At 40.1% G+C, this 24377-nt stretch overlaps 1 protein-coding gene across 1 annotated transcript in view; it reads right to left on the bottom strand.

The window, feature by feature from the left end:
* REG4 (regenerating family member 4) overlaps positions 1–24377 on the bottom strand; it is a 63084-nt gene that overhangs the window by 17389 nt on the left and 21318 nt on the right. Inside the window, exons 2-4 of the mRNA XM_070785820.1 lie at positions 7231–7270; positions 6704–6886; positions 2150–2309 (exon numbers count right to left, since the gene is read on the bottom strand). Of these exons, the coding sequence (XP_070641921.1) occupies positions 2150–2216 (67 nt within the window). The 5' untranslated portion in view covers positions 2217–2309; positions 6704–6886; positions 7231–7270. The remainder of the gene's footprint in view (positions 1–2149; positions 2310–6703; positions 6887–7230; positions 7271–24377) is intronic.

Below are 24377 nucleotides of genomic sequence, written 5' to 3'. Positions count from 1 at the left end.
ACCACCCAAGATGGTCTGACTCTAAACAGAAGCTCTCAGTCATTATAGTCATTGAAAATGAAAGGGTCAGTCCCTCAGTCGTGTCCAACCCTTTGCAACCCCATGGACTGTAGCCCACCAGGCTCCTCTGTCCGTGGAATTCTCCAGGCAAGAATGCTGCAGTGGGTTGCCATTCCTTTCTCCAAGCGATCTTCCCAAACCAGGGATTGAACCTGGGTCTCCCGTATTGCAGGCAGATTCTTTACCGTCTGAGCCACCGAGTTTGCAGCATTGTAGTCATTAGGCTCAATTTATTTATTACAAAACCCCTATGAGCCAAGTACATTCATTTAGATTGCCTTGTTTAATTACCAGAGCTTTCCTAAGTAATAAGGATGTATATATCCCCCCTGGACAGATAAGAAAACCTCTTCGGGGGTGAAGTAACCTACTGAAGACACTCTTGGGGAATGAGGAGGGATCTGGGAGAGGAGCCAGTGCCCAGAAGCCCTAGAACCCTGATTCCGCCACTCCTGGTCCTAGACTCCTCATCCATACACATGCAGTGGCAGGAGGTTTTGGCTCGTAACATCCCACCTGGACTACTAATAGTCTTTTTGCTCCACCACTTACTAGAAATGTGGCCTTAGGAACATTATTTAAACTCTTTTAGTTTTGGTTTTCTTGTTTATACACTGAATCATAGGGTTGTTGGGAGGATTAAGTGGGATAACGCATGTACAATGATTAGCATTGAGTGTCTAGTAATTGTCAAAAAATAGTAACTACTTAATAAATTGTAGCTATCAAAATAATCACATTATCATTATACCCATGTAATATGTTTTGAAAATAGTAACTAGTTAGGATGTTTTTTGTTTTGTTTTTGTTTTCTATTGGAGTATAGCCGATGAACAATATTGTGAGAGTTTCAGGTGAACAGTAAAGGAATTCAGCCATATATATATATGTGTGTGTATATATATGTATATATGTGTATCCATTCTCCCCAGACTCCCCTCTCATCTAGGCCGATGCATAACATTGCTCAGAGTTCTCTGTGCAGTACAATAGGTCCTTGTTGCTAATCCATTTTCAGTAGAGCAGTGTGTACATGTCCATCCCAACTCCCTCACTTCAAGCCCCGCCAGGGAAGCCAGGACCAGAGCAGCAAGGCCCTAGCTACCCAGGCTGTTGATTAGAAATGGCCATGGAACGCGGCCCTCTGGGGGAGCTTGAGGGTAGCCTCTCCCAGTCTTTCACACGCTAGCACGTTCCAGAGAAAGTGGTTGAGTTCCCCAGGTCCTGAATGGCCGTAGATGGTTGAGAGAGCTGATAGCTGGACCCGTAGACTTCAGCCACAAGTACCAACATGAGGCCCCAAGAACCCTGCCTCTCTTTGTATCTCCTTCCAGTCACTCTCTCCCCTGGCCTAGGTATCCGCGCGGGGAGAAGTGCTGGGTCCTGTACAGCCCCGGGCCCTCTCAAGAGACCTCTTCTCAATAGAAGTGCTGCTCAGGCGAGTTTCTTCACCCCCTGTACCACATACGACACCAGCAGGGCCTCTGCAGACTGTCAAAGCAGCCAGGATGCTTATTCTTAGCTCATATATGCAGCTTTCTTCCCCTGCTTTCTCCACTGGTAGATTCTAGGGTATTGCTTACAATCTCACAGATATGTTACTTTGGTATTTTATTTATAAATTTTTTTTTTTAATTTATTTATTTGTCTGTGCCCGGTCTTAGTTGCAGCATGTGGGATCTTAGTTCCCTGACCAGGGATTGAACCTGGCCACCTGCATTGGGAGCACAGAGTCTTAGCCACTAGACCACAAGGGAAGTCCTGACATGTGACTTTATACTTGATGCTGGGCCTATATGTGTGTTGGAGCCATCTCTCCAACTAGTCTGTATGTTCTTTGCAAACTAGAATCCCCCAATATGTTTAAATAGGAAAATAATGCACAAAACACTGGGTAGTTCTAATTATAGTTATCATTACTTGACTGCCAGGTACAGGTACTTTAAATACATTACCTCCACCCTTCATAATAAATTTGCAAAATAATTATTATAATCTACATTTGATTGATGATGGTTTCACTACGGCTTACAACCATACAAAGAACATTGACTGTGGGCTCAATTCCAGCTTAGTGACTGATACTCACCATCCAGGACTTCAGTGCTGATTACACAGCTCATCAGAAAAACCAGCCACATGCTTTTCAGAGCCATCTTCCTCTTCCCCCAGGGACAGAAGTGCTTCAGGAAGCACAGATCTCAGAGTCTTTGTCAGTTTTTCCTTGATATTCCTGGATTCACCCAGATCTGAAATTTCAACACATTTATACTAGTGAAGTGGACCTAGGAATTTATAAAAGCCAAATCGTATTAGTAAATGCATGCTTCTCAGTCGCTCAGCTATTCCCAATTCTTTGTGATTCCATGGACTGTAGCCTGCCAGGCTCCACTGCCAATGGGATTTTTCAGGTAAGAATAATGAACTGGACTGCCGTATCCTCCTCCAGGGGATGTTCCTAATCCAGGGATCAAATATGTGTCTCCTGCATTGCCTGCATTGGCAGACAGATTCTTTACCTCTGTGCCACCTAAGAAGCCCAAATCATAAATGAAGGAAAAAATATTTCTCTGGCTAAACCCAAATTATACAACAAAGGGAATTTGAAAAGATACATGCACCCCAATGTTCATTTCAGCCCTGTTTACAATAGACAAGTCATGAAGAAAGTGAAAGTCACTCAGTCATGTCTGAGTGACTCCTTGTGACCCCATGAACTATACTGTTCATGGAATTCTCCAGGCCAGAATACTGGAGTGGGTAGCCTTTCCCTTCTCCAGGAGATTTTCCAAACCCAGGGATCGAACTCAGGTCTCCTGCATTGCAGGTGGATGCTTTACCAGTTGAGCCACCAGGGAAGCCCCCAGACAAGATATGGAAGCAACCTAAATGTCCATCAACAGATGATAAAGAAGGTGTGATGAACCTAGAGATTATTATACTAAGTGAAGTCAGTCAGAAAGAGAAAGATAAATACCATATGATATCACTTACATGGAATCTAAAATATGAAACAAAAGAACTTACAAAACAGGAACAGATTCACAGACTTGGGAAACAAACTTATGGTTACCAAAAGGGAAAGTTATGGGGAAAGGGTAAATTGAGAGTTTGGGATTGATATATACAGAGTATCTTTAAAATAGATAATCAACAAGCATCTACTGTATAGCATAGGGAACTACACTTTACTAATAATAATAACTCCACTTTTCTGTAATAAAAGAATTTTAAAAAGAACATATGTATACATGTATAACTGAATCACTTTGTTGTACACCAGAAACTAACAGCACTATAAATTAATTATACCCTGCTGCTGGGAAAGACTGAAGACAGGAGAAGGGTACGACAGAGGACGAGATCGTTGGATGGCATCACAGACTCAACTGACATGAGTTTGAGCAAGCTCCAGGAGATGGACAGGGCAGCCTGTTATGCTTCAGTCCATGGGGTGGCAAAGAGTCGGACACGACTGAGCGACTGAACAACAACATACTTCAATAATAGATAAATAGGAATCTCAAGCTAAATATAAAGATTAGGAAAATTTATCTTATGTCAGCCTCTAAGCCAATGCCAAAGATCTAACTCTGCTGGGCTGAATGGTTTCAAGTCTGAAAGCATTTGGTATACTCTGAAGAGCCCGCCCTTGCTATTCTAAGCACAACCAGCAGAGGGCGTCCAAAGCAAGCTTTCTCTCAGATGAGGCAGTATTTGAGCTTTAATAGTTTAAGTCCGGAGAAGGCAACGGCACCCTACTCCAGTACTCTTGCCTGGAAAATCCCATGGACGGAGGAGCCTGGTAGGTTGCAGTCCATGGGGTTGCTAGGAGTCGGACACGACTGAGCGACTTCACTTTCACTTTTCACTTTCATACACTGGAGAAGGAAATGGCAACCCACTCCAGTGTTCTTGCCTGGAGAATCCCAGGGACGGGGGAGCCTGGTGGGCTGCCGTCTCTGGGGTCGCACAGAGTTGGACACGACTGAAGCGACTTAGCAGCAGCAGCAGCAGTAGTTTAAGTCAATCAAGTCAATCCCAACCGTGAGTTTTTAAATGTTAGAATTAAAACTGAATATGTTATCTAATATCTCCACTTTACAATTTAGAAAACCTGAGGTATAAAGTCATTTTCTCATTGTCACACAGCTACAAGATTTCCTAACTTTAACTTTCTTCCCTTTACACTTAGGAGATATCACACTTTTAAAAAAATAATTTTATTTTTCCTGTGACTAAATAGTACACAAATTATTAAAAGATCATTGAAAAACTAGAGAATACGAAGCAATCTTCCAGAGAAACAATTGAGTCAAGAGCTTATTAACATTTTTCTAGGCATGTGTTGTTTACATAATTTTGTATAGAGTCTTATAATTCTGAAACATGGTTTTATCTCTCAGAAACAGATTGATTGTAATAAACATTCTTCCACTCTCATAACTTTTATGAAGTTTTGCTTCTGTCTTTAGTATAAATTCACGTACGTGAGAGCCTGCTAAGTTGCTTCGGTTGGGTCTGACTCTTTGCAACCCTATGGACCGTAGCCTGCTAGGCTACTCTGTCCATAGGATCCTCTGTCCATGGGATTCTCTAGGCAAGAAAACCGGAGTGGGTTACCATGCCCTCCTCCAGGGGAATCTGCTGGACCCAGGAATCGAACTCTTGTCTCTTACATCTCCTGCATTAGCAGGTGGGTTCTTTCCCGCTAGCACCACCTGGTAAGTCTGAATTCACATACACAGGGTTGTAATTTCACAGAACACACAAATTGTCACATTGATATTCTTGGCTAAAATACCCTCTGAACCTCGAGGAGTAGGAGGGAGGCTCAAGAAGGAGGGGATATACGTATACTTATAGCTAATTCAGGTTGTTGTACAGCAGAAACCAAGACAACATTGTAAAGCAATTATAATCCAATTAAAAAATAAATTTAAAAGAATTTTAAAAATGCCCTCTGAACAGGCTGTAGTGTATGTTCATTCTAACACTAGTGGGCAGGAATGTGCTTTCCTCAGGCCTTAATGAACACCTGATTTGTCAATTTTTTTTTTCTTGCTAATTTTGGTATATTAAAGAAAAACTTCATTTTAAAAATACTGATAAAGTGGGATGTCTTTTTATATAATGATTAGCTCTTAAATTTTATTTTATGAATTTTTGGTTTACAGCTTTGCACAGCTTATTGTTGGATTTTTTATCTTTTTCCTCAGGAATCTGGAGGGCTTTCTTTGTATATTTGTTGTCTTTTATATCATACCAAAAATATTTCCCAGTTTGTATTTTCTCTTGTTTACAATATACTTTTTTTGCCTACTGAAAATTTCAAAATTGTCATAGTTATCATATCCTTTATAACTTTTGGAATTTATATTTGAAAAACTGGCCATTGCCATCCACATAAGATTAAAATATCTACCTCTATTCTATTTTTTATCCATTAGGCAACTACTTTAGTGTAAGCCTGGGGTTGGGAAAAAGGTTTTTCCCCCAAATTACTAAGATGAGTAATTCATTGCATTTTAATTTGAGCATACTTTATGATCCGCAAATCAGCATACATGTTCTAACTCTCAAATAATAGATTGCTTAAGGGAAATAAATGGTGAAACAGTGTTTGAAATGGAAACTTTCCCAGAAAATCTAAAGATTAGGTCCATATGGACACTCTGACACAGCGTTGATAAGGAGGGAAACAAAAGAGTGAAGAGTGTGTGGCTGTGATGACCTCTCTCTCTCTCTCTTTTAATTATGGTATTAACCTGCAATTGATTCTGCTGAGGAGCCTCCATTCCAAAAGTGATAGAGGTATTTTGGCTGTCCTGTACCTGCTTCAAGACACAAATGGTAAAAGCTCCGCTCTCAGGTCAACAATCTGGGGAAGGGAGGTTCAGCATCTTTTTAAATATAGTCCTCCCCACTTATCTGCAGGGAATACATTCTAAGACCCCCTGAAACCACAGATATTACAGAACCCTATATATGCTGTTTTTCCTATGCTAATCGGGGTGGTGGGGGTCGGGGTGGAGGGAAGCAGTACGCTGGACAAAGGGATGACCTGCCTCCTGGGTGGGAATAAGCAGGATCATGCTAGATTTCATCAGGCTGCTCAGAACAGAGCGTGGCACAATTTATAATTTATGACTTTTTTTTTGGAGTTTACCATTTAATATTTTCTGACCCCAGCTGACTGAAGAAAGCATACTTGGGAGAGTGCCGCCAGGATAAGGAAGGGGCACCACTGTAACCTATAACTGAATCCTAACAAATTGACATTCATTGAATGCTCCCGTGTCATCCAATTTAATCCCCATAACTGGGCTGCATTCCAGATATCATTAGCTTATTTTGCACATGAAGACCCTAAAGTTTATGGAGATCAAGTATCTATCCTACAGTTTCACAGCTTCTAGATTGCTGAGCCAGGATTTAACTCAACACTGTTTGAGACCAAAGCCAATGCTCTTTATAAGACAAGGAAAGAAATAAGTAATTTAAATGAAAAAAACAGCAACACAAGCATGATGAACATGTTTTGAACTATAACTTGTTCTTTCTGGCCCAGTTAAAAGCTGGCAAAGAAAAACAGATACTCAAAGAAAGCCCTATGCCCTCAACGGCATGGAGGATTAATTACCTGGTTGGCATTCAAGGCTCTGAAGACCCCTGCCTTCTTCAGTGTCCTTAGAGATCCCAGGAAGTTTCTGAAGTTCTTATATCTTCTTGCCTCAGGAATTATATGACGTTTGCTTTAATCACACAGCAGCAATGTTTACAAATAATAGCCATCCATAAAAGTCTTATCTACAGCCAAAGTGAACTGAATGAGATATGAATTGAGAACATGTCTAAGTTGTATTTTAAGTATTTAAGAGAACCTCTCCCTAATTGCAAATAGAGTCTTTTCTCTACAATCCATTTTAGCAATATCCTGTAATTTGTGATGAAAGAAAATTACACTATTGAAGGATAGGAAAGTAATTTTGGCTTATATATAATTTAACTTGAAATTTACGCTAACTAGAATAGCTTATTTGTGGAAATAGAGCTAAGGATGTAGAAAACAAACACAGTTACCAGGGGATAAGCAGGGGAGGGATTAATGCGAGACTGGGATCGACACACACACACTATTATATGTGAAATAAACTAATAAGGTCTTACCGTATAACACAGGGAACTCTATTCAATACTCTGTCATGACCTATATGGGAATAGAATCCAAGAAAGAGTGAAAAAGTGAAAGTGTTAGTGGCTCAGTTGTATCTGACTCTTTGTGACCCCGTGGACTGTAGCCTGCCAGGCTCCTCTGTCCTTGGAATTCTCTAGGCAGGAATACTGGAGTGGGTTGTCATTCTCTTCTCTGGCGGATCTTTGCAACCCAGGGCGGGCATATGGATATGTATAAGTAATTCACTTTGCTGTTACAACTGAAGCTAACATAACATTGTAAATCAACTATACTCTAATAAATTTTTTTCTGAAACTTAAAAAAACCCAGGCTGTTTGTGGCCTATTAAACCTGCAAATGTACATCTGACTTAACCATTAAAGGAAAGAATGCGTTTAATAATTAAAATGGAAAAACTGTGGTTCAGGCATCCAAAATGGAGCTGGGGGTGCCATTGTGAATGTGGTTTCAGACATGTTCCTGTATCCCTAAGAACTTGGATTTTCTGAACTGTAGCAGAATCAAGGACACCACCAGTTTCTTTCAAAATAATATCTGCTGGCAGCTGCCACTGCAACCTCGTGACCTCAAGATCTCCCCTTGTAACCGTTCAACTATTTAGTGCCCCAAACAATCTTGGCTTAACACCCTTACGTCTTGCGAGCTCCTATTATAATTCTTGACAAACAACTTACGTAATTTTGCAATTTTTGCCTTTATAAACCTCCCCCCATTTGTGATCTAACAGAAGACAGTTCAAGTGCTTCCTGAATCTGTCTCCTGGGCTATAGCCCTCATTGTGGCCCAAATAAAACTCTTTCACCTCTTATTATAGATTGTTTATCAATTATTTCCATTGATACCTATTATAAGCCCATCTTCCTTTCCCTTTATGTTTCTTTTCTTATCTCTCTTTTTGTCTCTGTATTGTTGATTTCTTTTAGTTTTCCTTTTTTCTATAAAGATGGCTTGCTTCCACTCTGGGGAATCATGATGTTTCTATCATTGCTGGAAGGATTTGTCATCAGGGCTGGACATAGGTTATGTACCCTGTGCTCTGCTTAAGGAGCACTTTACTCTAAAGTACAAATCACCCTCAGCATGTCCCTGGTTCCCCCAATACCTCCTGGAGCTCCTCCTTGTTCCTGAGGAACAAGTCACTGAAATTTTGTTCTAACACAGAGCAGCCATGTCAGAATAACTTGCAGTGGTAAAATGTTTTACAATAAAGTGTTTCACTTAAGTCATCAAGCGAGATCCTAACGGAATCTCTGGGAGTGATGTAGGACATTACTCTATTTCACACCCCGGAAACTTGATGTAAGGAGAGATTAGGAAGCCTGGTTCCAGGTTCCTTTGAACCTGAATCCAGGTTCAAAGTCACAGTCAGTGGTAGAGTTGAACATTGATTCTAAGCCTTCTGACTCCCAGTTTAGCTGTTTGTTGAATCATAGGCTTTTTTTTTTTTTTTTTTTTTTTAAGCCTATTTGGAAAGGGTCACAAGCTCTCCTCTCCTCTAATAGATAGCAAAGGATTAAACTATGCTGTAGGTTTCAGAGAATATTCAACCTTAATTAGACTACAGCCTCGACAGACTATAACTTTAAGGCTGGAGAGAATAATGGTGCTTATCAACTCTTACTCTTTTACTCTACTGATGAGGAACCTGAGGCCCAGAGGAGTACTCTGCCTGGCTCAATTCACAGCTAGCTGGACTGAAGCTGATATCAGAAACCAGGCTTTCTTACTTCCAGTTCAGTATTTTTTTATGAGGCTACTCAGCCTTTGTTATTGGATTTTTTTTTCCAGCCTGTGTATAAATTCATGGTAAGACAGGAAAAACTAATGGTTCTGTGGTTACAAAGTGTACCTTAGAGGACCTCTGCCACTCTGATGATGCCCTGGTGGGGAAGAGCACAAGGCTTGGTTTCTGAAGAATCTTGGTTCAAATCCTAATTCTGTTTCCTACTCACAGTGTAACATTAGGCATACTCCTGAACCTCTTTGAGCCTCAGTTTCCTAATGGTATGTGGTAGGATATTACCAGATGAATTTTAGTTTTTACATTACTAGTTAAACATAAGCCCCTTTCCCTTTAAGCAGTTGGACAGAAATTGCGTTTCTTTTGTCTCCTACATTGGCAGGTGGGTTCTTTACCACTAGCGCCACCTGGAAAGCCCAGAGGGATGGTGAGTGTGTGTGTGCTCAGTTGCCTCAGTTGTGTTTGACACTTTGGGACCCTACGGACTGTAACTCACCAGGTTTCTCTGTCCATGGAGATTCTCCAGGCAAGAATACTGGAGTGGGTTGCCATGCCCTCCTCCAGGGGATCTTCCTGACCCAGAGACTGAACTCGAGCCTCCTGTGGCTCCAGCACTGCTAGCAGATTCTTTACTGCTGAGCCACCGGGAAGTCCCAGATAGATGATACATTTCCGAAAACAGGAGGGTGGTTCAAAACACTTACATCAAAACAAATTTTCTGATGGAAAGTAGAAATATGACCTCTTGACATATAGCCACAAATATAATATCCAGTAAATTCTCATCGAGTCATGACACACTGGTACAAATGCCCAATAGGATTTTTCTATGATAATGGATATGTCCTAATCTGGGCTGTCAATGCTTTAGCCACTACCCACATACAGCCATACAGGACTTGAAATAAGGCTAGTGAGAATGAGGAGTTGAATTTTTAATTTTATTTAATTTTTGTCAATTAAATTTAAACATTTGGTTAGTGGCTACTACACCGGACAGGAAAGACCAAGAAGATGGGGGTGGATTTCTTATCGAAGGAGGTTGATATGAAGCAGAAAAGAATTTGCTCTTATTTTTGAGGAAGCTTAGAAACAGAGAGCAACTTCATAGAAGTAAGTCCTGATGAATGTGAAGGAATTGTGAGAAATTTTGGAGGAAAGCTATTGGTGTTATTCAATCACTAAGTCATATCCAGCTCTTTGCAAACCCACGGACTACAGCACGCCAGCTTCCCTGCCCTTCGCTATCTCCCAGAATTTGCTCAAATTCATGTCCATTGGGTTGTGATGCCATCCAACCATCTCATTCTCTGTTGCCCCCTTCTCCTGACCTCAATCTTTCCCAGCAGCAGGGTCTTTTCCAATGAGTCAAATTTAATTAGATTGCCAAGCTGACACTTAGGTTTCACTTTAGTAAGAATTCTTCATCATATCTATAGGATGTTTTTTGACTCCAGTTTCCCTGTTTGAAACGTGAATGGCAGTGATCCCTTTGCCTTCTTCTTCAAATGACCAGTGAACTCTGTTTTGAGTTCGATAGTAAAGCTTTTCGCTTCTTCATCATTTGAGGTCAAGCAGAAATTGTCTTCAGCTTTAGTGTGACAGCAACTCACTTAATACCCATTTTAACTAATGAGCAGTTTCATACTTTACTATTGGTGGAAGATTTTTTTGGAAAAGGTCAATTACTTTTTGACAGCTAAACATTTCAGTACTATAGACTGGTATGAAAAAAGAACCTCAGTCAGGCAGGGGCAGTGGAGTGGGGAACACCTAATGGAATGATCAGAGATCAGAGAAAGAGATGATTTTTTTTAAGGTCCTTTAGGAGAATGTGAAAAGTCAAGTCTGATAGAGGAATTTGGGAAAATCTGAAGGGACTAACACATAATAAGAAGGTGAGTCTTGAAATGCTTTTCAATCCTACCTCCTAAGAAAACAGCATAAACCACTCATTATTTTAAGAAACTATCAGAATTCCTCCTTTCCCCCTAAGGAGCAAATTTTTACAACCTTGGACTTTGTCCTATTATATTTGACAGAGATGTTGACCCTGAGTACTGCTGCAAGAAAGCCCTGTAATATCCCATCATGTTGAAACAAATGGTATCAGTAGGAGACAGGAAATGAGTCACCGAGGAGATGTTCATTAACTTTTACAGCCAGTCTGGAGAAACTCCAGTCTTGACGGCATAGAGTTTATGGCCACCCACTCAGCCCCCGCTGTAGTGGACAGGTGGTATAGTGCAGTCTCCTCTTCTCCACATTTCCTGGGCAAAATGTTGCCTATACTTGTGACAAGCTTTGCCAGCTACAAAGCATCAGTTGATTTGCCCAAGAAACATGATGGACGTTATGCCACCGAATTGTAAACTGAAAAGTCGATACATCCTTAGCTCTCTTCTTCATCCTTCAGTGTGCTCAATCCAGGCTTTATTTCCTCTGTGAACCCTACCCTAAATCAGCCCATCTTTTGTAATAAGATTTCCCTTATTGTATGGAAATTATTTATCTGTGGGCACGGATGCCACTCTCAAGAACAAGAATGTGACTTGATCTCTATCTGTGTGTCTGGCACTTGGGTGGTGTTCAAAATGTGTTTGCTGGACCAAACTCAGTATATTAAAGTCTCCAAGATTCTTGGCACATAAAAGATACACAATATACATTAATTTCCATTTTCTATATTTTCTGAATAATGTATGCATACATAGAGATGTGAAAAGATTATAATAATAGCAGGCACCCCGAGGTGGCTCAGACATTATAGAGTCCACCTGCAATGCAGAAGACCCAGGTTTTCACCCCTGGGTTGGGAAGATCCCCTGGGAAAGGAGATGGCAACCCATCCCAGTATTCATGCCTGGAGAACTCCATGGACAGAAGAGCCTGGCAGGCTACAGTTCATGGGGTCGCAAAGAGTTGGTTGTGGCTGAGTGAAAAAATAATTCATTTTTGAGGAGGGGGAGTCGTCTTCAAACATACAAACTTGGGGCTTCCCTGGTGGTCAATGGTGATGAATCTGCCTGCCAACGCAGGAGACATGGGTTCGATCCCTGGTCTTGGAAGATCCTGGATGCTGCAGAGCAATGAAGCCTGTGTGCCGCAACTATTGAATGTCTGCTCTAGAGCCCAGGAACCACAACTGCTGAGCCCATGTGCAGCAGCTACTGAAGCCTGCACACCAGAGAGCCTGAGCCCCACAATAAGGGAAGCCACCACAGCGAGAAGCCTGCACACCACTAGAGAGTAGCCCCTGCTCCCTGTAACCAGAGCAAATGAACAATATTAAAAATAGACATTACCTTGATAAGAAAATGGGGACGATAATTAAGACCCTTAGGATTTTTATTAGTAGGGTGGAAGCATAAAACATATATAGGCATACCTTGGAGATGTTGTGGGTTTGGTTCCAGTCCACCACAATAAAAGCAAATATCACAATAAAGTAAGTCACATGAATTTTTTTGTTTTGCAGTGTATGTAAAAGCTGTATTTACACTACACTGCAGTCTATTAAGTGTACAATAATATTATGTCTAGAGAACAATGTACAAACCTAGGTAAAAATACTTTATTGCTATAAAACGCTAAACAGCATCTGGACATTCAGAGAGTGATAATCTTTTTGCAGGTGGAGGGTCTTGCCTCAATATTGAGGACAGTAGACTGATCTGGATAATGGTTGCTGAAGACTGGGGCTTCTGGAGTAATTTCCTAAAATAAGAAAGAATGACGTTTGCCACATTGATTGACTCTGTCTTTCATCAATCATTTCTCTGTAGCATGCAGTGTTGCTTGATAGTATTTTATTTTATTTTATTTAACTTTACAATATTGTATTGGTTTTGCTGCTGCTGCTAAGTCGCTTCAGTCGTGTCCGACTCTGTGCGACCCCATAGATGGCAGCCCACCAGGGTCCCCCATCCCTGGGATTCTCCAGGCAAGAACACTGGAGTGGGTTGCCATTTCCTTCTCCAATGCATGAAAGGAAAAGTCAAAGTGAAGTCGCTCGGTCGTGTCCGACTCTGTGCGACCCCATGGACTGCAGCCCACCAGGCTCCTCCATCCATGGGATTTTCCAGGCGAGAGTACTGGAGTGGGGTGCCATTGCCTTGGTTTTGCCATATATCAAAATGAATCTGCCACAGGTATACATGTGTTCCCCATCCTGAACCCTCCTCCCTCCTCCCTCCCCATACCATCCCTCTGGGTCGTCTCAGTGCACTAGCCCCAAGCATCCAGTATCGTGCATCGAACCTGGACTGGCAACTCGTTTCATATATGATATTATACATATTTCAATGCCATTCTCCCAAATCATCCCACCCTCTCCCTCTCCCACAGAGTCCAAAAGACTGTTCTATACATCAGTGTCTCTTTTGCTGTCTCATATACAGGGAGAAGGCAATGGCACCCCACTCCAGTGTTCTTGCCTGGAGAATCCCAGGGACGGGGGAGCCTGGTGGGCTGCCGTCTATGGGGTCGCACAGAGTCGGACACGACTGAAGTGACTTAGTAGTAGTAGTATACAGGGTTATTGTTGCCATCTTTCTAAATTCCATATATATGCGTTAATATACTGTATTGGTATTTTTCTTTCTGGCTTACTTCACTCTGTATAATAGGCTCCAGTTTCATCCTCCTCATTAGAACTGATTCAAATGTATTCTTTTTAATGGCTGAGTAATACTCCATTGTGTATATGTACCACAGCTTTCTTATCCATTCATCTGCTGATCGACATCTAGGTTGCTTCCATGTCCTGGCTATTATAAACAGTGCTGCCATGACTATTGGGGTACATGTGTCTCAATTCTGGTTTCCTCAGTGTGTATGCCCAGCAGTGGGATTGCTGGATCATAAGGCAGTTCTATTTCCAGTTTTTTAAGGAATCTCCACACTGTTCTCCATAGTGGCTGTACTAGTTTGCATTCCCACCAACAGTGTATAAGAGGGTTCCCTTTTGTCCACACCCTCTCCAGCATTTATTGCTTGTAGACTTTTGGATTGCAGCCATTCTGACTGGCGTGACATGGTACCTCATAATGGTTTTGATTTGCATTTCTCTGATAATGAGTGATGCTGAGCATCTTTTCATGTGTTTGTTAGCCATCTGTATGTCTTCTTTGGAGAAATGTCTATTTAGTTCTTTGGCCCATTTTTTGATTGGGTCATTTATTTTTCTGGAGTTGAGCTGTAGGAGTTGCTTGTATATTTTTGAGATTAGTTGTTTGTCAGTTGCTTCATTTGCTATTATTTTCTCCCATTCTGAAGGCTGTCTTTTCACCTTGCTTATAGTTTCCTTTGTTGTGCAGAGGCTTTTAAGTTTAATTAGGTCCCATTTATTTATTTTTGCTTTTATTTCCAATATTCTGGGAGGTGGGTCATAGAGGATCCTGCTGTGATGTATGTCAGAGAGTGCTTGATAGTACTTCACCCACAGTAAAACTTCTTTCAAAATCAGAATCAATCATCTTGAACCCTGCCAATGTTTTATCAACTAAGTTTATGTTGCATCTGAATTCTTTGCTGTCATTTCAGCAAGCTTCATAGCATCATCTTGAAGAGTAGATTCTATCTCAAGAAACTACTTTCTTTGCTCATCCATAAGAAGCAACTTCTCATCCATTTTATCATGAAATTACAGCAATTCAGTCACATCTTCAGTCTCTAGTTCTAGTTCTTCTGCTATTTCCACCACATATGCAGCTACTTCCTTCACTGAAGTCTTGAACCTCTCAAATTCATCCATAAATTGGAATCAACTTCTTTCAAACTTTCATTAATATTGATACTTTGACCTCTTCCAATGAATCACAAATGTTCTTAATGGCATCTAGAATTGTTAATCCTTTTCAGAAGACTTTCAATTTACTCTGCCCAAATCCATCAGAGGAATCACTATTGATGGCAGCTATAGGCTTACAAAATGTATTTCTTAAGTAATAAGACTTAAATGTTAAAATCACTTCTTGATCAATGGGCTACAGAATGGATTTTGTGTTAGTAGGCATGAAAACATCATTTATTTCATTGTACATTGCCATCAATATTCTTGGGTGAACAGATGCTTTGTCAATAAGCAGTAATATTTTGAAAGGAATCTTTTTCTCTGAGCAATAGTTTTCAACAGTGTGCTTAAAATGTTCGGTAAACCTTGTTGTACCTGCCATCCAGGCTTTGAGGTTTCATTTATAATGGAGAGGCAGTGTAGATTTAATATAATTCTTTTTTTAATTTAGCTTTTTATTGAAGAATAATTGTTTTATAGAATTTTGTTGTTTTCTTTCAAACCTCAACATGAACCAGCCATAGATATACATATATCCCCTCCCTTTTGAACCTCCCTCCCATCTCCCTCCCCATCCCACTCCTCTACCTTGATACAGAGCCCCTGTTTGAGTTTCCTGAGCCATACAGAAAATTCCCATTGGCTATCTATTTTACATATGGTAATGTAAGTTTCCATAGTACTCTTTCCATATATCTCACCCTCTCCTCCCCTCTCCCCATGTCCGTAAGTCTATTTTCTGTATCTGTTTCTCCATTGCTTCCCTGTAAATAAATTATTCAGTACCATTTTTCTAGATTCTGTATGTGTCCATTAGAATATGATATTTACCTTTCTCTTTCTGACTCACTTCACTCTGTATAACAGGTTCTAGGTTCATCCACCTCATCAGAACTAACTCAAATGCATTCTGTTTTACGGCTGTAATATTCCATTGTGTATACATACCACAACTTCTTAATCTATTCATCTGTCGATGGATATCTAGGTTGTTTCCGGGTTCTAGCTATTGTACGTAGTGCTGCAATGAACAACGGGATACATGTGTTTTTTTTCAACCCTGGTTTCCTCAGGGTATATGCCTAGGAATGGGATTGCTGGGTCATATGGTGGTTTTATTCCTAGTTTTTTAAGGAATCTCCATGCCATCTTCCATAGTGGCTGTATCAATTTACATTCCCACCAACAGTGCAAGAGTGTTCCCTTTTCTCTACATCCTCTCCAGCATTTATTGTTTGTAGAGTTTTTGATGAGGGCCATTTTTATTGGTGTGAGGTGATATCTTATTGTGGTTTTGATTTGCATTTCTCTAATAATGACCAATGTTGAGCATCTTTTCATGTGTTTGTTAGCCATCTGTATGTCTTTGGAGAAATGTCTGTTTAGGTCTTTTTCCCACTTTTTGATTGGGTGGTTTGTTTTTCTGGCATTGAGCTATATGAGCCGCTTGTATATTTTGGAAATTAATCCTGTGTCATTTGTTTCATTTGCTATTATTTTCTCCCATTCCGAGGGTTGCCTTTTCACCTTGCTTATAGTTTCCTTTGCCATGCAAAAGCTTTTAAGTTTAATCAGGTCCCACTTGTTTACTTTTGTTTTTATTTCCATTACTCTAGGCGGTGGGTCATAGAGGATCTTGCTTTGATTTATGTCATTGAGTGTTCTGCCTATATTTTCCTCTAAGAGTTTTATAGTTCTTGGTCTTATATTTAGGTCTTTAATCCATTTTGAGTTTATCTTTGTGTATGGTGTTAGGAAGTGTTCTAATTTCATTCTTTTACATGTAGCTGTTCAGTTTTCCCAGCACCATTTATTGAAGAGGCTGTCTTTGCCCCATTGTATATTCTTGCCTCCTTTATCAAAAATAAGGTACCCATAGTGCATGGGTTTATTTCTGAGCTTTCTATCTTGTTCCATTGGTCTATATTTCTGTTTTTGTGCCAGTACCACACTGTCTTGATGACTGTAGCTTTGTAGTATAATCTGAAGTCAAGAAGGTTGATTCCTCCAGCTCCATTCTTCTTTTTCAAGACTGCTTGGCTATTCGGGGTCTTTTGTGTTTCCATATGAATTGTGAAATTTTTTGTTCTAGTTCTGTGAAAAATGCCATTGGTAATTTGATAAGGATCGCATTGAATCTGTAGATTGTGTTTGGTAGTATAGTCATTTTCACAATATTGATTCTTCTTACCCAGGAACATGGAATATCTCTCTATTGGTTTATGTCATCTTTGATTTCTTTCATTAGTGTCTTTTAACTTTCTGTGTACAGTTCTTTTGTCTCCTTAGGTAAGTGTATTCCTAGATATTAAATTCTTCTTGTTGCAATGGTGAATGGGATTGATTCCTTAATTTCTCTTTCTGATTTTTCATTGTTAGTATATAGAAATGCAAGTGATTTCTGTGTGTTGATTTTGTATCCTGCAACTTTGCTAAATTCACTGATTTTAGTAATTTTCTGATACTATCTTTAGCGTTTTCTATGTACAGTATCATGTCATCTGCAAACAGTGAGGGCTTTATTTCTTCTTTTCTGATACGGATTCCTTTTATTTCTTTTTATTCTATGATTGCTGTAGCTAGGACTTCTAGAAACTATGTTGAATAATAGTTTAATATTATTATAATAATAATGATAGAAAATGGACACCCTTGTCTTGTTCCTGATGTTAAGGGGAATGCTTTCAGTTTTTCACCATTGAGAATAATGTTTGCTGTAGGCTTATCATTGGAGAAGGCAATGGCAACCCACTCCAGTACTCTTGCCTGGAAAATCCCATGGATGGAGGAGCCTCGTGGGCTGCAGTCCATGGGGTCACTAAGAGTCAGACACAACTGAGCTACTTCACTTTCATTTTTCACTTTCATGCATTGGAGAAGGAAATGGCAACCCACTCCAATGTTCTTGCCTGGAGAATCCCAGGGACAGGGAAGCATGGTGGGCTGCCATCTATGGGGTCGCACAGAGTCGGACATGACTAAAGTGACTTAGCAGGCTTATCATATATGGCTTTTACAATGTTGAGGTAGGTTCCTTCTATGCCCATTTTTTGAAGAGTTTTAATTATAAATAGGTGCTGAATTTGGTCAAAGGCTTTTTCTGCATCTATTGAGATCATCATATGGCTTTTATCTTTCAATTCATTAATGTGGTATATCACACTGATTGAAGAATCCTTGCAGTCCTGGAATAAATCCAACTTGATCATGGTGTGTGAGCTTTTTGATGTGTTGCTGAATTCTGTTTGCTAAAATTTTGTTGAGGATTTTTGCATCTATGTTCATCAGTGATACTGGCCTGTAGTTTTCTTTTTTTGCATTGCCTTTGTCTGGTTTTGGTATCACGGTGATTGTGGCCTTGTAGAATGAGTTTTGAAGTGTTCCTTCCTCTGCAATTTTTGGAAAGAGTTTTAGAAGGATAGACAGTAGCTCTTCTCTAAATGCTTGATAGAATTATCCTGTGAAGCCATCTGGTCCTGGGCTTTTGTTTTTGGGGAGATTTTTGATCACAGCTTCAATTTCAGTGCTTGTAATTGGGTTGTTCATAATTTCTATTTCTTCCTAGTTCAGTCTTGGAAGATTAAACTTTTCTAAGAATCTGTCCATTTCTTCCAGGTTATCCATTTTATTGCCATATAGTTGTTCATAATGGGCTCTTATAATCCTTTGTATTTCTGCATTGTCTGTTGTAACCTCTCCTTTCTCATTTCTAATTTTGTTGATTTGATTCTTCTCTTTTTTTCTTGATGAGTCTGGCTAAAGGTTTGTCAATTTTGATTATCTTCTCAAAGAACCAGCTTTTAGTTTTATTAATCTTTACTATTGTTTCTTTCATTTCTTTTTCATTTATTTCTGCTTGGATCTTTATGATTTCTTGCCTTCTACTAATTTTGATTTTTTTTTTATTCTACTTTTTCCAATTGTTTTAGGTGTAAAGTTAGCTGTCTATTTGATGTTTTTCATGTTTCTTGAGGTAGGATTATATTGCTATAAACTTCCCTCTTAGGACTGCTTTTGCTGAATCCCTTAGGTTTTGAGTGGAGTATATCTCTCTCCATGGATACATCAGGAATACACCTTCAGACACAGAAGTGCTTGCAAAACAAAAGATGAGAGCAGACAGGAGTGCCTGACCAGAAGAAAAGAATATATCAGTTCAGTTCAGTCACTCAGTCATGTCCAACTCTTTTCGACCCCATGAATCGCAGCACGCCAGGCCTCCCTGTCCATCACCAACTCCCGGAGTTCACTCAGACTCATGTCCATCAACTCAGTGATGCCATCCAGCCATCTCATCCTCTGTTGTCCCCTTCTCCTCCTGACCCCAATCCCTCCCAGCATCAAAGTTTTTTCCAATGAGTCAACTCTTCGCATGAGGTGGCCAAAGTACTGGAGTTTCAGCTTTAGCATCATTCCTTCCAAAGAAATCCCAGGGCTGATCTCCTTCAGAATGGACTGGTTGGATCTCCTTGCAGTCCAAGGGACTCTCAAGAGTCTTCTCCAACACCACAGTTCAAAAGCATCAATTCTTTGGTGCTCAGCCTTCTTCACAGTCCAACTCTCACATCCATACATGACCACAGTAAAAACCATAGCCTTGACTAGACGGACCTTTGTTGGCAAAGTAATGTCTCTGCTTTTGAATATGCTATCCAGGTTGGTCATAAGTTTCCTTCCAAGGAGTAAGCGTCTTTTAATTTCATGGCTGCAGTCACCATCTGTAGTGATTTTGGAGCCCCAAAAAACAAAGTCTGACACTGTTTCCACTGTTTCCCCATCTATTTCCCATGAAGTGATGGGACCAGATGCCATGATCTTCGTTTTCTGAATGTTGAGCTTTAAGCCAACTTTTTCACTCTCCTCTTTCACTTTCATCAAGAGGCTTTTGAGTTCCTCTTCACTTTCTGCCATAAGGGTGGTGTCATTTGCATATCTGAGGTTATTGATATTTCTCCTGGCAATCTTGATTCCAGCTTGTGCTTCTTCCAGTCCAGTGTTTCTCATGATGTACTCTGCATAGAAGTTAAATAAGCAGGGTGACAATATACAGCCTTGACATACTCCTTTTCCTATTTGGAACCAGTATGTAGTTCCATGTCCAGTTCTAACTGTTGCTTCCTGACCTGCATACAGGTTTGTCAAGAGGCAGGTCAGATGGTCTGGTATTCCCATCTCTTTCAGAATTTTCCACAGTTTATTGTGATCCACACAGTCAAAGGCTTTGGCATAGTCAATAAAGCAGAAATAGATCTTTTTATGGAACTCTCTTGCTTTTCCCACGATCCAGCAGATGTTGGCAATTTGATCTCTGGTTCCTCTGCCTTTTCTAAAACCAGCTTGAACATCTGGAAGTTCACAGTTCACGTATTGCTGAAGCCTGGCTTGGAGAATTTTGAGCATTACCTTACTAGCATGTGAGATGAGTGCAATTGTGAGGAAGTTTGAGCATTCTTTGGCATTGCCTTTCTTTGGGATTGGAATGAAAACTGACCTTTTCCAGTCCTGTGGCCACTGCTGAGTTTTCCAAATTTGCTGGCATATTGAGTGCATCACTTTCACAGCATCATCTTTCAGGATTTGAAATAGCTCAACTGGAATGCCATCACCTCCTCTAGCTTTGTTCATAGTGATGCTTTCTAAGGCCCACTTGACTTCACATTCCAGGATGTCTGGCTCTAGGTCAGTGATCACATCATCGTAATTATCTGGGTCATGAAGATCTTTTTTGTACAGTTCTTCTGTGTATTCTTGCCGCCTCTTCTTAATATCTTCTGCTTCTGTTAGGTCCATACAATTTCTGTCCTTTATCAAGCCCATCTTTGCATGAAATGTTCCCTTGGTATCTCTAATTTTCTTGAAGAGATCCCTAGTCTTTCCCATTCTGTTTTTTTCCTCTATTTCTTTGCATTGATCGCTGAGGAAGGCTTTCTTATCTCTTCTTGCTATTCTTTGGAACTCTGCATTCAGATGCTTATATCTTTCCTTTTCTTCTTTGCTTTTCCCTTCTCTTCTTTTCACAGCTATTCGTAAGGCCTCCCCAGATAGCCATTTTGCTTTTTTGCATTTCTTTTCCATGGGGATGGTCTTGATCCCTGTCTCTTGTACAATGTCACGAACCTCATTCCATAGTTCATCAGGTACTCTATCTATCAGATCTAGGCCCTTAAATCTATTCCTCACTTCCACTGTATAATCATAAGGGATTTGATTTAGGTCATACCTGAATGGTCTAGTGGTTTTCCCTACTTTCTTCAATTTCAGTCTGAATTTGGTAATAAGGAGTTCATTGTCTGAGCCACAGTCAGCTCCCAGTCTTGTGTTTGTTGACTGTATAGAGCTTCTCCATCTTTGGCCTGCAAAGAATATAATCCATCTGATTTCAGTGTTGACCATCTGGTGATGTCCATGTGTAGAGTCTTCTCTTGTGTTGTTGGAAGAGGGTGTTTGCTATGACCAGTGCGTTTTCTTGTCAAAACTCTATTAGTCTTTGCCCTGCTTCATTCCGTATTCCAAGGCCAAATTTGCCTGTTACTTCAGGTGTTTCTTGACTTCCTACTTTTGCATTCCAGTCCCCTATATTGAAAAGGACATCTTTTTTGGGTGTTAGTTCTAAAAGGTCTTGTAGGTCTCCATAGAACCATTCAACCTCAGCTTCTTCAATGTTACTGGTTGGGGCATAGACTTCGATTACTGTGATATGAATGGTTTGCCTTGGAAATGAACAGAGACCATTCTGTCATTTTTGAGGTTGCATCCAAATACTGCATATCAGACTCTTTTGTTGACCATGATGGCCACTCCATTTCTTTGGAGGCATTCCTGTCCGCAGTAGTATATATAATGGTCATCTGAGTTAAATTCACCCATTCCAGTCCATTTTAGTTCCCTGATTCCTAGAATGTCAACATTCACTCTTGCTGTCTCTTGTTTGACCACTTCCAATTTGCCTTGATTCACGGACCTGACATTCCAGGTTCCTATGCAATATTGCTCTTTATAGCATCGGGCCTTGCTTCTATCACCAGTCACATCCACAGCTGGGTATTCTTTTTGCTTTGGCTCCATCCCTTCATTCTTTATGGAGTTATTTTTCCACTGATCTCCAGTAGCATATTGGGCATCTACTGACCTGGGGAGTTTCTCTTTCAGTATCCTATCATTTTGCCTTTTCATACTGTTTATGGGGTTCTCAAGGAAAGAATACTGAAGTGGTTTGCCATTCCCTTCTCTAGACCCACGCAAAATTCGATGGAATCTTCTTTCCTGACCAGAGATCAAGCCCTGAACCTTTGGAGTAGAAGCACTGACTCCAAGACCCTAGCCTACCAGAGAAATAACATAGGAGGTATTGAATAGTGAGGACTTTTTGATGGGAAGAGTTCTTTGATAGGTTTCCACAAAGGAAACCCCTGGAATATAAGACCTGGCATCACCCAATCACCAATAGCTCCCTGTGCAGGATGCCTCATCTAAACAGCAAACAAAACAAAAATACAAACCCAGTCATCAGCAGACAGGATTACTACCTCACTCAGCCTTGCTCATCAGAGGAAAAACAAACAAACAAACAAAAACTCAGCACAAATATCATCCTATAAGAAGCATACACAAACCATTGGACCAACCTTAGAAGGCAGAAACCAAAAGGAAGAAAGAATTCAACCTTGAAGCCTGGGAAAAGGAGACCTCAAACACAATAAGTTAACAACAAAAAAAAAAGAAAAAGCAGAGAAATACTACACATATGAAGGAACAAACTAGAAATACAGAAGTCCAAAAAAATGAAGAGGAAATAGGCAAACTACCTGAAAAAGAATTCAGAATAATGACATTAAAGATGATAAAAAATGTTGAAAACAAAATGGAGGAAACGCAAGAATCCTCTGTGGAGAGATATACTCCACTCAAAACAAAGACCCAGAAGAATTAAAGAATAAACATGCAGAGACAAACAATACAATTACTGAAATTAAAAATACTCTAGAAGGAATTAATAGCAGAATATCTGAAGCAGAGAAGAACAAATCAGTGAGCTGGAAGATAAAATGGTGGAAATAACTTCTGAAGAGCAGAATAAAGTAAAAAGAATGTAAAGAACTGAGGATAGTCTCAGAGACCTCTGGGACAATGTCAAGTGCACCAACATTTGAATTATAGAGGTCCCAGAAGAAGAAGAGAAAAAGAAAGGGTATGATAAAATTTTTGAAGAGATTATAGTTGAAAATTTCCCCAACATTGAAAAAGAAATAGTCAATCAAATCCAAGAGGTACAAAGAGTACCATATAGGATAAACCCAAGGAGAAACAAGCCAAGACACATGCTATCAAACTAACAAAGACTAAACACAAAGAAAAAATACTAAAAGCAGCAAGGGAGAAGCAACAAGTAACATACAAGGGAAACTCCATATGCTTAACAGCTGATCTTTCAGCAGAAACTCTGCAGGCCAGAAGGGAATGGCAGGATATATTTAAAGTATTGAAAGGGAAAAATCTACAACCAAGATTACTGTACCCAGCAAGTATCTCATTCAAAATTGATGGAGAAATCAAAAGTTTTTCAGACAAGCAAAAGTTAAGAGAATTCAGTACCACCAAATCAGCTTTACAACAAATGTTAAATGGACCTATATAGTCAAGAAATAGAAGAAAAGAAAAAAGATCTACAAAATCAACCCCAAACAATTAAGAAAATGGCAATAGGAACATATATATCAATAATTACTTTAAATGTAAATGGATTAAATGCTCCAACCAAAAGACACAGATTGGCTGAATGGATACAATGAGAAGACCCATATATATGCTGTCTACCAGAAGCCCATTTCAGACCAAAGACACATATAGACTGAAAGTAAGAGGATGGAAAGATATATTCCATACAAATGGGAAGCAAAATAAAGCCGGAGTAGCAATCCTCATATTAGACAAAATAGACCTTAAAATAAAGATTACAAATGATAAGGAAGGATACTACATAATGATCAAGGGATCAATCCAAGAGGAAGATATAAAAATTGTAAATATCTATGCACCCAACATAGGAGCACCTCAATACATCAGACAAACACTGCTGCTACTGCTGCTAAGTTGCTTCAGTCGTGTCCGACTCTGTGCGACCCCATAGATGCAGCCCACCAGGCTTCCCCGTCCCTGGGATTCTCCAGGCAAGAACATTGGAGTGGGTTGCCATTTCCTTCTCCAAGGCATGAAAGTGAAAAGTGAAAGTGAAGTCACTCAGTCATGTCCGACTCTTAGCGACCCCATGGACTGCAGCCTTCCAGGCTCCTCCGTCCATGGGATTTTCTAGGCAAAAGTACTGGAGTGGGGTGCCATTGCCTTCTCCCAGACAAACACTAACAGACATAAAAGGAGAAATTTACAGTAACACCCCACTCACATCAATGGACAGATCATCAAAACAGAAAATTAATAAAGAAACACAAGTCTTAAATGATACATTAGATGAGATGGATCTCATTGATGTCTTCAGGACATTCCATCAAATGCAGAGGAATACACCTTTTTCTCAAGTTCACATGGAACATTCTCCAGGAGAGACCACATCTTGGGTCACAAATCAA

This window comes from Bos indicus, chromosome 3, assembly GCF_029378745.1.
Source record: "Bos indicus isolate NIAB-ARS_2022 breed Sahiwal x Tharparkar chromosome 3, NIAB-ARS_B.indTharparkar_mat_pri_1.0, whole genome shotgun sequence".
In the NCBI taxonomy this organism is placed as follows: domain Eukaryota; kingdom Metazoa; phylum Chordata; class Mammalia; order Artiodactyla; family Bovidae; genus Bos; species Bos indicus.
Note: the sequence above shows the minus strand (reverse complement) of the source record. Positions and strands in the feature narration are given on the sequence as shown.